A 14,586-nucleotide genomic window follows, 5' to 3' on the forward strand; every position below is an offset into this window, starting at 1 on the left:
ACAACAAAAAAAATCATAGTGACTCATACCTATGATCCCAGCGCTGGGGAGGCAGGGGCAAACAGATCCCTGGGGCTCAGTGGCCAGCTAGGCTAGCTTACTTGGCAAATTCCAAGCCCGTGAGAAACACTGTCTCACAAGAAAAAGTGAACGACACCTGAGGAACAGCCAAGGTTGTCCTCTGATCTCCTCCCCAAGTCTCTCTCATACACACACACACACACACACACACACACACACACACACACACGTACAAGAATTTCCTTTTGTGAATGGCACTGTAAGGTGGTTTTATGGGGTGAGGTATGCTATTTAAGATTTAGGAGTAAGGGTCTAGGAAGACGGCTCAATAGGTAAGAGCACTTGTTGCACAAATATGAGGACCTGAGTTCAAATCCCTAAGAAGCATGTACAAAGCTCTGGCTAGCCACACACACTCCTCTCCCCCCAGCGTTGTGATAGGGCAGAGATAAGATGATCTCTCAAGCTTGCTGGTTGCCGGCCACTTCCGGGTTCTGTGAGAGACCCTGCCTCAAAGGAACAAGGAAGAGAGTGACAGAGCAGAGCACTCAACACCTTCTCCTGACTTGTAAGTGCTCTCACTCACATGGGCATATACTATATATACACGTATACAACACACACACACACACACAGAGGGAGAGAGAGATTGATTTATGGATAAGAGAGAAATGCTGATAAGGTAAATTCAAGGTTACCAACACACAAACATTCTGGCCCCGAATAGGCATAGTTTACTCATTTGTTTTGATGTTCTTATTCAAAACCTCTTGTTTTAGGGAAACACACATCATTTCTGCAAACTAGATCCAGAGGAAAGGCCTTCTTTCCCTGCTCAGGTCCCCTCCAATGCTTCCTGTCTTTGCATCTCACTTCATAGTAAAAGCGAGAAGAGAATACATACACCCGTGGCAGTGTGACACAAGAGCAACACCCAAGCCTCACCCATCCTATCCCCATACCAAGGAACTTCCCATGAACCCTTGCCCTGGAGAGACTCCCAGGCTGTAACCTAAGGCTTCAGCTATTGTACTCAGCTGCCAGAGGCCAAAAGGGAATGTTCACTCCTGGGACTGAGCTGGGGTGGCTCTTGGCCTGAAAACACAAAAACAGATAGGGAGGGTGGAAGCAGGTACTAGGGAGGAAGGTTGACCTTGGAGAGAGTTAGGGCTGACTAGACTGTAGGAGTTTACAAACTATCTGGCACTAAGTTGGGGTAAGGGCTCAGAAAACAAGAAGAAGAAACTATGTGTTGGGGGGGGGGGGGCGGCTAAGAGACCAGAAGAAGGGAGAACGGACAAAATGGCCATCTACTCCATGGCTGACCCAAGGAGCGTAGGTAGAGTTTTGGCTCCTTTAAATCATCATACATCATACATCATACATACATACATGCATGCATACATACATACATACATACATACATGCATACATACATACATACACACACACATATACAGTAAGAGGGACTTGGGAACCTACCATATCAGAATGCAAATTCCTGGACTTTGTGCCTTAAAACAAGCCACATCTTCCTCTTACTCCTGTTCACTTCACCTGGGCAATGTCAGTAATCACTACTAACTGGTAGGACAGTCGCAAGGATTAGACACTCCATATGATGGTTAGATTTATGTGTCAGCCTCACATAGTCTGTAATCACCTAGGAAGAGAACCTCAATGCAGAACTGTCTGCTTTGATATGGTCTACAGGCATGTCTGTGGAGGACCATCTTAACCAAGTTCATGATATGGAAAAACCCAGCCCACTGCGGGCATGGGTGGCGCCATTCCCTAGGCAAGCGGTCCTCAATAAGAGTATTATACTATCCTGAGCTAGGGGCATAGCTCGATTGGTAGAGCACTGACCACACAAGCTCGAGGATGTTTGCTCCCCAGCACCAATGTAAAAGCCTGGGCATGGTGGTGTGAGTGGGAGTTTGTAATCCCAGGGCTAGAAAGAATAAGACAGGTGGATTCTTCAGGCTCCCTAGCCAGCCAGACCAGCCTAATAGAAAAGCCTCAGTTCCCAGTGAGAGACCACGTCTGAAAAAACAAGGTGGACTGCTCTGAATGAATGGCATCTATGGTCACTGCTGGCCTCCGTGGGCATGCACATCTGTGTGTGCACATGCACACACACACACAGAGAATATCTTTATGCAATGTTCATAAATTCTAAAATTAATCAGAATTGAAGAGTCTCACACACACACACACACACACACCAATTTATCTTCTAAAGCTGATGTTGTAAGGGGGGAGGGTGATTTCTTGACAGCCCGCCTTCCATTCCTTGGATTTGCTAAGGAGTAAAAGTGGGACCAGTCAGTAGACCTATCTCCTAATATTATTATAAAGGTAAAATGCACTAAAAGGGAGAAAGGACTTAGAACTTGGAAGGTCTCTATTTTGTTTTACTGTTTTTGACTTTTTGAATTCAGAGCCTCGGGGAGCATGAGTACTCCAGACCTTGAACACTCGCCTGCTCGTTGTTCAAGAAGAATAGGAGCATTGTACTGCCTGTCTCCTGGGTTCTGAAAACTAACTGAATCAATAAAAGCTTAGAATGGTGGCTGGATCAATAAACATGAGCTATTTTCCCAGGCGTTGATTCAAGGGAATCCGTGTGGGGCTTTTTAGAAAGAAAAATGAAACCCAAAGCCTGGTATGCAAACCGCACTTTCCCTCTAACGCTCAGCTTCTTCGCTTTAAAAAAGACAATCTAATGAAGGCTTGTGTTTTGAGGCATAAGACGGTTCTTAATGATGGGATCAGGCCCAGGGAGTCCAAATGCAATAATGCTGTTTTCTTTAGGGCTGAAACAATATTTTGGGAACAAAAAAAGCTTTCCAATAGGTGTGACAGTCTCCAAGTGTGTTTAAATGAACTAAGAAGTTAGGATATCTGTCTGTATAATCTGTTCAGTTTGAGCTATCATCATTTGCCAAGAAGTATGTGGGATTGTTCCGAGAATTACAGTAATATAAAGGCAAAAGACAAAAGCCTCATGCATAGTCAGAGAGCCTTCAGGCAATGAATTCAGAAGACAAACCGTAAGATAAACCCACTGTCTTCGCTCTACTGCCCTCAAGTAGAGAAAAGAAAAGAGTAGGGGAAGGGGGCCGCATGCCCATCAGAGAAGAGGATGGACTAAGAGGCCCTGAAGATGGGCCTGTCATGTTGACAGTCTCTCTCCTGGCTAGTGTCACCAGCAGCAAGGTCATTCGCTACATCTGAACTGATAAGCATCACTTAACATCTTTTCTAAACCATTACATTTTCAAAATGCCAAGCTGTCTCCCAGCACCCCAGGGCAAGGACATGCCCACACGATGGAGAGGAGGGCAGCTAAAAGCAACAGCACAGAGTGTCAAATATATTCAAGCCTGGCAACGTCACCTCACATACCATTTCACACTTTTACTCCAAAGCCCGTGACAAGGAGGGCAAGCAGGCTACGACTAAGGATGCATCTACAGATCAGAAGTAAACACTGATTGTCCAGCAGGCCATCAGAGAACAGCACAGGGGTGCTTTCAGGGGGAGGTGATGGCACACGGTGTCACTCTCCAAATATCAGGGCTGACCATGCTCAGAAATAGATGTGCTGATAATTATACCTGGATGGAAGCCTAAAAACACTGCAGCACAAACCCCTCTCCATGCTTTTTGTCTTGCATAACCCAGAATGGTCTTGAACTTGCTATGGAGCCAACAGTGACTATGGATTTCTGATTCCCCTGCTTCCACCTCCCAAGTGCTAGTATGACAGCTATATGCCTCTCTCCTCGGTTTATATGGGGCTAGGATCAAACCCAGAACTTCATGCATGCTAGGCAGCTACCTTTAGTAACTGGGCTATAGCCTCAGACCCCACTGTCTCATTTCTGAGCCAAGAAAAATGGGACCCAAGCAGTTCACCTGTTACGATAGCATCCATAAAATAGTTCATAACACTGCATCTCCAACTTAAGTGGTGATCTTTATATTCTGCCTTTATCAGGCCATTCTAGAAGTTATAGAGACCCTCCCCAAGCAGGCTGCCCTGTCCAGACATCCTGCTAGGCAAGAGGAATGGAGAAAGAATAAGAAAGAGCTCACTCTCTTCGTTTCCCCTTTGTTTCTCATCCTGACATGGCTACCCATCCCTCCCAGTAGTTTGCAAGCTGTCACAAGCTTATCCATTGATTCTTAGACACACGCACTGTGTGCCAACCAAATTTCTCACCCAGCAGTTCTGCTACATAGCTCTATCTCAAGAGAAAATGAAATGGTCTGGCACAGCTGAATCCATTAGTTATTAAAGAGAACCATGTGACAGTTCCATTTTTCCAGGTCAGAAATGGTCAAGTGCCGGTAGTGTCACATGGCTAAATCTAGCTTTCACACACCCGTGGAAGAACACCCATCTTTGTTTTGATAAGTTGTCCCAGCAATTCTGTGAGCATGTATTGCATAGGTTTTAGTTAGAAGAGCAAACTTTGATCACTGCTTCCACACATATGGAGACACCACGCTGAAACAAGGAACAACTTACCCACACACACAGCATGGATGAGCAAGACCAGACATGACTAGAAGAAATCAGATACAATAGATAATGGGGGGAGGGCGTCACATTTATACCAAGACTCAGAATAAGCAACAGCTAATTGTTTGTGATCAAAGTCAGAGGGGTAGTTACCTTGGACTGCATGGCTTGGTAAGGAACAGGGAGAGAATTTATAAATGCCAAAGGTGCTCTGAGTCTTAAATCACATCCTGGTCACAGAGGAGTGAAATACACAAGAATCCATCTGGGGCTTGCTCAGTCAGCAGAGTGCTTGCCGTGTAAGCACGAATACCCGAGTTCAAATCCCCAGCAACTAGGTAACAAGCCGGATATGGCACAAACCTATAATCCTAGCACTGGGAGGTGGAGGCAGGAGGATTCCGCAGCTTGCCGGCCAGCCAGCCTAGCCTACTTAGCAAGCTCCGGGACAGCGAGATGTTGTCCCAAAACACAAGGAAAACAGCTCCTTAGCAATGGCCGCCAAGGTTGAGCTCTGGCCTTCACATGCATCTCTATGTACACATGCACTTGTGCACACGCATGTGTGCAAGAGAGCACATGTCTTAAAAGCACTGCACTTTTTCCATGTTTTTAAGTAGGCACATAAGGTTATAAACTGTGGCGCCCGCGCCACCGCGGTACCGAGTCAAGGGCGAGGGACTGTGGATTTAACTCGCACACACATACACACACAATAACACAGCAGATCCTTCATGCTAAGAGAGCAGCAGCAGCGGCAGCAGCAGCCTTTATTCAGTGTTCAAAGAGTCTTCTTATAGGCGGCAAACCAGGAATGCCACTTGCAGGTGAAATCCCTCAAGAGGTGATTGCACACAGGAGGAAAAGTACCAAGGAGGGGAGGGGTGTGTTCTCAGAGCAGTAAACATGACTAGCTAACCAACATAGACACAGACACAGAAGCTGCTAGAAACAGGACATGAAACAGCAAGACAGGCAGGCAGTCCAGTCAGGCCTGGTTCCTCCAATATACAGGTAAAAGGAAGGAGGAAGAGGAGGGTGAAAGCCACAGTCTATACTCTCTGGGTTAGCAGAGTGTTATGATTGACTATGAGATGGCTGATTACACTCTGCCACTAACTACTTACTTGACCCTCAAGAATATACTCACCTTCTCTAAGCCTCAGTTTTCTCATTCTTGAAGTGGAGAAAACCAACAAGGCCTAACTAACAGAGCGTTGGGGATATTACATGAAATAAGCTCTGTGAGAGCCTCAGCACAGATCCTGTGCTCCAGAAGAGCCAGTTAGTCTCTAGTATCTCCATCTGGAGTGTCCATGCTAAGACCCCCCCTTACCTCTCCAGTATTCAGCAATTTCTGGAGAATTCTTCCCCTGAACCACACTCACTGCTTACATTATTCCTGGTGGAGGGTTAAGAACCAAACTCCAGAACCTTTTCCCATCAGCCCTAGCGCCTCTTCCCATCAGCCCTTACACCTTCCCATCAGCCCTTACACCTCTTCCCATAAGCCCTTACACCTTCCCATAAGCCCTAGCACCTCTTCCCATCAGCCCTAGCACCTCTTCCCATCAGCCCTTACAGCTCTTCCCATAAGCCCTTTCCACACCTCACATACCAGCAGGGTATCTGGGAGGTTGTGCTCCTCGATGAATGTCACAACTGCTGTGACAATGTCCGCTGCGTGGAGCTCCAGCATGGCTGTGCCGACAGAGGTTGTATCATAGTTCCTACCGGCCTGGAAGAACATGGCCACCTTCCTCATCAGAACGCCTGAGCGTACACGTTTGAATACGTGTCTAGCCACAAACCTCATGGTGGCCCCAAGGTTCCGGGCCCCAGATGACCGTTCAAGGGGGATTTTCCTGACAGCCTGTAGGAGGGCAGCCTTTCCCTGATGGTCTGAGAAGCGCACGAGGTAGTCTGTCTTTGTGTTATAGGAAACAATGGCCACTCGGGCTCCAGAGGGACAGTTGCTCTCACTCATTTCCATCTTCATCAATAGAGATAATAAAATGTTTCTCATCCTCTCAAAGTCTGACTGGGAGACATTGTTGGACATGTCCAGGGCAAAGACTACTTCCGTTGGGAACGCTGGGCATCTGGAAAGACCTTGACATAGGGATACACAGATAAAAATGTCTGAGCTGCCTCTAGATGGGCAAGGGCTTATGTGAACAATCGTCATTATTTACCTTTTGAGCAAGCTGGAAGAGAAAAGAAGACAGTGTTAGTATATATAGGCAGTTTATATTTCGATATAAACTACACTTTTATGGTTTGACAGGTGTGTGTGTGTGTGTGTGTGTGTCATAAGGTGAATTTGAACTTAAAATCTCCTAAGCCTCTTAAGTCCTGGGATTTTTCAAGCCATGTCCACTTTGAAACACCCTCTCTTCTGAGAAATTCAAACGCCCTTCTAGATACCCTTCTGTGGTATGGTAGGGGCCCCTACTATTTGTCCAGTATCATTCTCTTATTTTTTTTCCCATTATAATAGGGCCCCAATTTCTGACTTGGTATATGACCGCCTGAAACAACAGCCACACTCTCACTGTGCTAGCTCGCTTACTACATTCTGGATAATAGAATAAGAAATATGGTAGGGCTTTGCAAACGCATCTGCATACCCTAATGAAGCCCATTCCTTGGCAGGCTAAAAGAAAGATGAAAAAAAGTGCCCTTCGCCCTTTACCCTTTGCCCCTTGCCTCTTCTTCTCCTTCCAGGCTGGATGAAGTGCAGATACAATGACTGAAGCTTGATTAACTGCTCAGAGCATGAGATAATTTGGGAAACACAGTACCTACCACACACTATCATGACAGAGAAGAAAATACAAGGAGACTCTATCCTGGAACCCCTGGAACACACACACCCCAGGACTCCATATCAACCGAGACTGATGGTGTCCAAGCTTTGACTCAAGAGACACATTTCATCATAATTATTGAGAACTTTGGTTACATTCAACCAAAATTAAATCTAACTAAAATCCTAAGCTATTCTGAGCATGTATCTCATATACATGTATATACATATATTTATAAAATATAAATCACATACAATGAATATGTACATCTTACATAAAAGTATATCTGTGTATATGTATATATATATATATACATATATATATCCTTAGTTCACCATCTGTGTATCCATACATAATAATACCTTCATCTTAGTTGATAAAACTTGCAGTTTAAATTATGTTTGAATCATGTTATACTTGGTATGACACATTTTTAATCAGGAAATGCAGAGTGCTAGCATATATGGTATTTTCCAGCATATAAGACAACCCCCAACTTTAACTTTTCCAGTTAAAATATAGAGTTTGCAGCCCAAGTCTGCTACACAGGGTGTGCGTTGGAAGAGGGGTAGTCTAATATGGTGAGTATATTCCAAACCTCTATATTTTAGCTGGAAAAGTTAAAGTGAGGGGAGTCATCTTATACACCAGAAAAGACAGTAGTCTACTATGTAGATGTCCCATGATCTCTTCAGCCAGTGTCTCTCAGGGTACATGTACAAGTATCTATCTGTGCCTATTTATCCAGTTACAGTCTGTCTGTTGCTGTAATTATAGGTTTTTATATGGCCAGTCCAATCACTCTTCAGACATTTTATAGTCATACATACTTTCATACATTCCTCATATTAGGGGTAAGGATTATTTTCACTTTAAAAAAAAAATAATTCTGATTTGAAACTTAGGCCTGGTGGTACAAGCCTGCATGCCTAGCTCTCAGGAGACTGACACAGGAGTATTGCAAGTTTGAAGCCACTATAGTGTTCATAAGGAGTTTCAGGCCAGATAGGCTAATTAACAAGACCCTTTCTCTAAAGAACAGAAAGATATAAATAAGTATGCAGTGTATGTATGTGTTTGCATGTATGTATAGCAATTATGTATATATTTCCAGTTTGAAAACCAAAAAGAGCATCTCATTGTATTAACTGATAATCTTTGATTCCCACTGAGCGTAAATATCCTCACAGGTGCATGGTTAATTGGTTTTTTGGGGTTTTTTTTTTTTCTTCTCTGACTTTCCTTTCACGCTTTTGTTTATTTTCAATTCAAAGATTATTTTTTACATTTAGATTTAGCTTTTCCAAAAATGTCTTTGCTTATAGATAAAAATGACCATGCAGCTGCAGTTTTTGTCTTGACATGACATAGCAAGGCAATGAGCCTTCCACTTGAGTCTGTTGCTTCTATCTCAGTTTTTTTTTTTCTCACTTTCCTGTTTGTTTTTTGACCCCGTGGTGCTCCTCAATGTAACCTGGTTTTAACTTTCTGTGGATCCTGGAATCTCCTTGAACATCAGCTGGACAAGAGTGGACAGAAGCCGGAAGACTGAACCAGAAGGCAAGGGGTTGGGTGTAAAACCCAAACTTCTACACTAAGAGCTTTCAACTCACTGTTCCTTCCCTATCACCGGTAAGGAGAGAAGGATGCCCTCTGCGGATGCCAGCACCCACAGTGTGTCAACCAGTTACGTGACAACGCACACCTAAGACCTGATGGCTCATAGTTCTGCTTCTGCAATGGAATGACAACCAAACAGGACACGTCTCTTTTCAAAAGGTCATCCCATCCTGTCTGTTGAAATAAATAGAATAGGGTTTCCTATGCTCTGTTTCACACATCAAGATGCAAGCATGTAGGTGTGCAAGCATGGTTCCATTTAGGGGAAGCCAGCCTTATACGGTAGAGTTTGTCTTCATTATTGAGATGGTGGACCTTTCCAGCTACTTCATTTGGGATCCTACTGAGGAAGAGATGACTTACTTGAAGGGAGATTGGGCCCAATCTGTTAATGTGTAAGATCTTTTTATGATGGAAAAGCTGCTTCCAAAGGCTCAGTCAAATCCTTAGGTGACCTGTGCCCTTAGTCCTTGATATGCCTCACCCCACCCCCATCCACACCGCTGCCTCCAGCTGAGTGTCTCCCAAACAACTTACGGCAGTTTCCTCGCATGAAATCAACAATTTCACAAGGCTGTAGAGAGATGGGGAGAGGCAGGGAGAGGAAGTGAGCATTTAATGTGGAGCAGATTTCACTGCCTTGACTTGAAACGCCGTGAGCATGTTATCAGAACCTATCTGAAGTGTATAAATACATAGCAGGAAACCACAAAATAGTTAGAGTTGGTGAATACCACCTAACGATGTTATGTCCAGATCCAGCCACTACTTTAAAACATTTAAATGATTTTATATAACATGTTGAGATAGGTAGGTTGAGGTTATATATATTTTGGGGGAGAAGGTTGGGGGAAGTTTGGGATTTGTTGTTGTTTGTTTTTCTTTTTCTTTCTTTCTTTCTTTTTTTTTTTTTTTTTTTTTTTTTTTTTTTTTTGGTTTTTCGAGACAAGGTTTCTCTGTGTAGCCTTGGCCATCCTGGACTCACTTTGTAGACAAGGCTGGCTTCGAACTCACAGCAATCTGCCTGCTGGGATTAAAGGCATGTGCCACCATTGTTTCTCAAGACAGGGTTTCTCTGTGTAGCCTTGACTCTTTGGACTTGCTTTGTAGACCAGGCTGGCCTCGAATGCACAGAGATCTACCTGCCTCTGCCTCCCAAGTGTTGGGATCACAGGTGTGCACCACTGCACCCGGCTGCCTCACAAATCAATGGGATGAAATCTGATTCTGAAGGCTGAAATCCAGGAGTCTCGGCAGAGAATACTGGGAGCTGCTGCCAAGGTATGAATGAATATGTGTAGTAGTGTTTGCTAGACCACTTCCTTAGAAGGGCTGCCGAAACACGTACCCCCTATATCTCCACCCCTGTAATCCTACCTCCTGCCTTTTATCCCTCCCTCTCCGTTCCATTCCTCCCTCAACCTTAGACCCTGACAGCTCCTGTTCTTCCATAGCTTCTGTTTCCTCCAACCTCTACCTAGCAATCTATGTGCACTAGGGAGAGAAGCACTCCTTGTCATTTCTGAGATTTGTGTCCCATAAGACACAAAAGCCTGTTCCATTCTGCGAATGGGCTTATTAAAAATATATAACTTTATAGGCATTGTTTTTAGCTTTATGTGTAGAGCATACTTCAGGAAGAAGGTAGCTTCCAAATATTTTTGTGTGTGTCACTTACTGTTTAAAATATTATTCTACTGTTTTTATAGTGGCATGTCCAGGAAAACTCTGTAAACTTACAGTATTAACAAAATTCATAAGAGGAAAAAATGAAGAAGCTTTAAGATTGACAAATCTTGTTTTGTGGATATAGAAAGATTTGTGTCCTGAAATGAGTGAATTTTCCAATTAAGAGTCTTCACCTACCGTCCTGTCAGCCAAACCTTTTGAGCCCTTGATGCCCTGGAAAGAACAGAAACATGGTTAACACTGCAAGATTCTGATTCCCAACACTTTTCCTGGAGACACTGGCTGTTCACCATGGCACACACTGCCCTTATCTCCTGGCCCTGGAGTCCTGCCCCAGCCCAGTGAGGGGGACAGGATAGCTGGCGGTACGTCCCAGACCTCGGAGTCCCAGAAGCCCAGGAGGATGGGACACAGACCCTTGGAAGACCAGGTAATTTTGAAACCAATCTAGAGCTCAAGTTCAAATTAAAAAAAAAAAAATGGTCATTCAAGATCTCAGGTCCTACCACAAGCTAGTCTACAGTCCACCCTGGCATCTCCCCGTTCTTGTTCTTCAGGTCTCTCGTACCCACTCTGTCTCTCCCCTCATAGTGAAAGAATCCTCCCAGAAGCCTTCCAGTCACCACTACCTGGCTCCAGTCTAGCCAGTCTTCCTCTTTGTTTAGACTCTACAAAGGGGTGACTTGTAGCCTTGGGCAGGTCACTGTTCTGAAACTGTCTCAGTCTGCACTTCGTCATCAAACAGCCATGAACTATCTCTGTGATGTTTGGTTTTCTGACTTAGTTGGTCCTCCCCAGTAAAAGTCCTAAACACCAGTGAGGTCAGCATGTACCCCTCTTGCTGATGAATATACTATCCTGCACAGAATCACCGCCTATATACCGGTTATTTTTGTCAACATACCTTGGAAGAATGAATCTGAATTGAGCAATTGTCTCAGATTGGCCTATGGACATGTCTATGAGGCATTTTCTTGATTGCCAAACTGATACAGAAGGTCACAGCCAACTGTGGGTTGTATAACCTCTAAACAGATGGACCTGGGATGTATACTATCCCAGGTGGGGGAGCAAGCCAGTAAGCAGCATTCCTCTATGGTCTCTGCTTCAGCACCAGCCATCAGGTTCCTTCCTGCCTTGGGTCCCTTCTTTGGCCTCCCTCAAATGATGACTGAAGCCAGTAAGCCAAATCAACCCATCCCTCCCCCACTTGCTTTTGGTCAGTGTTTTCTCACAGCAACAGAGAAACAGACTGTACCACCCTGTCTCTAAAACAGGGCGCAGGGCAAAGCTTCAGAATCTTTCCATGCTCCAGGGTATTCTAACAACCCCTCTAGTCTTGCAACATTATCAGTTCAGTTAAGAGTCTATGAACATAATATTTCATTAAGGTTTCCTTCCAGCTCTATGTGTCGGTCCCCATGTTTCCACTGATAAGTTCATTCTCCGGTAAGTTTTATGTATTTAGGAAGATCCATACATCTCTAGCTACTCCAAGATCACCTCTATATCCAAAGAAAAGCTATCTATGGAAGACTGTATAGGGCTTGAAGCTAGTATTTTCTAAGCAGTTCGCCATATCCCTTGGCCCAGTTGAATGCCCCAGCTATCTGTTTCTTCTTTAGTGAGGCCTCTTATAAAAACTCTTATGCGTCTTGGCAGAAGATTGAAAATTAAAAAAGGAGAGGGTACTCATTACCATCTTCCCTGGTGGGCCTTGGTCACCTGGAGTTCCAGCAAATCCAGGAAAGCCAGAATTACCCTACAAGGGAAGAAACCAAAGGAATAAGCTTTCCCATCGGCCACCAGAACTGGCCCTCCTGAAACATCAAGCTGTTTCATACCTAAGGCCAACGAGTCTGCTCCTGTGAATCAGATTTCCATGGAGAGAGACTGGGAGGCCTAATGGGGGACTCCTCTAGCCCACCTATCTAGCCCCAGCTTGTCCAAGGGTTTCACACACACACACACACACACACACTTCAATGCAGAACCTTCAAAGATGGCTTAACCCTCAGTCAAGACTCAAGAGCATGTGATAAACTTAATGCATTGAGGGCCTGACAGTGGGGAAAGGAAAAGCCCCACAGCACCTTCTGGGCCTCAGTGTCTCAGGAAAGGTTTGAGGTGGGCAGGGCCTCACAGCTCATACTCTGGCACTGATCATCTGGATTTAGTCAATGCTTCATCTTTTTTATTTGGAAGTAGAAAGATTAGTTAACCAGTCGGAGTGGCCACAAGCAACAGCAAGCTGGGCAAGCATGGACTGGATTGTACAACCTTTCCATAGATGAAAACACCCATTACTGAGTCCAAGGAAAATACATGCTCTTTCCCTCCTTCCCAAGTTCTGCTCTGAACACAAATTCATGTCCTGTTCCCCTCCCCCACTCCCTCCCTCCCTCCCCCCTCTCTCTGTCTGTTTTATATGTGTGTGTGTATGTGTGTGTGAGTGTGTGTGTATGTGTGGGGGGGGGGTTGTTCTTATCAACTTGACACCAGCTCAAGTCACTGAGAAGAGGGGACCTCAACTGAAAATAATGACCCTCTTAGGTTGGCCCAGAGGCAAGTCTGTGGGAGCACTTTCTTGATTAATGATTGATGTGAACAAGCCATCCCTGGGCAAGTGGCCCTGGGATCTATAAGAGAGCAAACAGAGCAAGCTATGAAGAAGGGCAAGCCAGTAAGCAGCATTTCTCTGTGACCTCTGCTTCAGTTCCTGCCCTGACTCTCTTCAGTGATGGCCTGTGACATGGAAGTACAAGGCAAATAAACCCTTTCTTCCCCAAGTTGCTTTTGGTCACGGGGTTTATCACAGCCACAGAAACTACAGTACCCATGAGCCATCTCACCAGCCCAAGGCTTGCTTTCCAATGTCTATCAGCTAAACCCTTCCCAGATCCTGAGAGCCACATGAGCTGTCATTGACTGTGGCTCTTCAAGACCCAATCTTTAGAGCTGGGCATGATGGCACATTTAAGAAGTCCAGGAAGAAAAATCAGAGATCCAAAGCAGGCTTTACTTACATATCAAATTCAAGGCCAGTATGAGTTATATAAGTCTGTCTCAAAAACAAAAAAGATTTTTATTTTAAAATCATACTTGATCTACAGAACCTGGAGGAATAGGTTCTTAATGGGAGACTCGATGAAGCGCAGTGGACTCGCAGTCTACTGAGACAGGAGCTATGTTCTTGAGAATCTAGCCCCAATGAAGCTTGGGGAAGACTCAGACAAACCACGCTGGCAATGTCCTTGACTTTCCTCAGAGTCACCAAGACAGAGGTGCTCCCAGATTGTCCTGGGAGCTCAAACTCTAGCCTGCATGTTTTGTTGTTCCCATTGCTAAGCTGCATTTCAAGCCTGAATGCAAATGAGCAGGGGTGGGGCGGGGTGTGTATTTGCACTGACCGGTCAGGGAGAGCCCCATGCGCATGCGCGCCTGTGATGACTGCAGATGACCTTTGGGGATGACTGCAGATGACCCTTCGGTTCTTACCCTCTTCCCTCGGATTCCCTTGGGCCCCTTCTCCCCTTCACAGCCTGGGTTACCATCTTCTCCCTTAACAAAGGCAAACGTAGGCTTGTGAATGTGCGGAAAGACTTGCAGACATGTGACCCAGTTGCCAGGCCCCCAGAGATCTCTTCTTACTTGTATACCGGGATAGCCAGGGAATCCAGGTTCACCCTAGGGCCAGGAATGATAAGATGACAGTCAGTGCCAGGCAATTGAGTTTTTCCTCAGCATTCCTCCGGGAAAGAAGATTTTGTTGTCAAGGGGCCACAGTTCAGTCCCAGAGGTCAACAGACATTGTAACTGTGCTCTAATGGATGGCCCCACTCCCATATACATGTGGGCAAGAGTAATTAGACCTAGTCCATTCACAAGACTTAAAGGGAAAAGGAAAAAAAA

At 45.0% G+C, this 14,586-nt stretch overlaps 1 protein-coding gene across 1 annotated transcript in view; it reads right to left on the reverse strand.

Annotated features, from left to right (window-relative positions):
- The window catches only part of LOC127184032 (collagen alpha-4(VI) chain-like), a 97,345-nt gene that overhangs the window by 12,011 nt on the left and 70,748 nt on the right, over positions 1–14,586 (reverse strand). The window contains exons 26-32 of the mRNA XM_051140247.1: positions 14,326–14,361; positions 14,173–14,235; positions 12,374–12,436; positions 10,852–10,887; positions 9,523–9,559; positions 6,751–6,762; positions 6,174–6,667 (exon numbers count right to left, since the gene is read on the reverse strand). Of these exons, the coding sequence (XP_050996204.1) occupies positions 6,174–6,667; positions 6,751–6,762; positions 9,523–9,559; positions 10,852–10,887; positions 12,374–12,436; positions 14,173–14,235; positions 14,326–14,361 (741 nt within the window). The remainder of the gene's footprint in view (positions 1–6,173; positions 6,668–6,750; positions 6,763–9,522; positions 9,560–10,851; positions 10,888–12,373; positions 12,437–14,172; positions 14,236–14,325; positions 14,362–14,586) is intronic.

The sequence above is a fragment of the Acomys russatus genome, chromosome 32, assembly GCF_903995435.1.
Source record: "Acomys russatus chromosome 32, mAcoRus1.1, whole genome shotgun sequence".
Classification (NCBI taxonomy): Eukaryota; Metazoa; Chordata; class Mammalia; order Rodentia; family Muridae; genus Acomys; species Acomys russatus.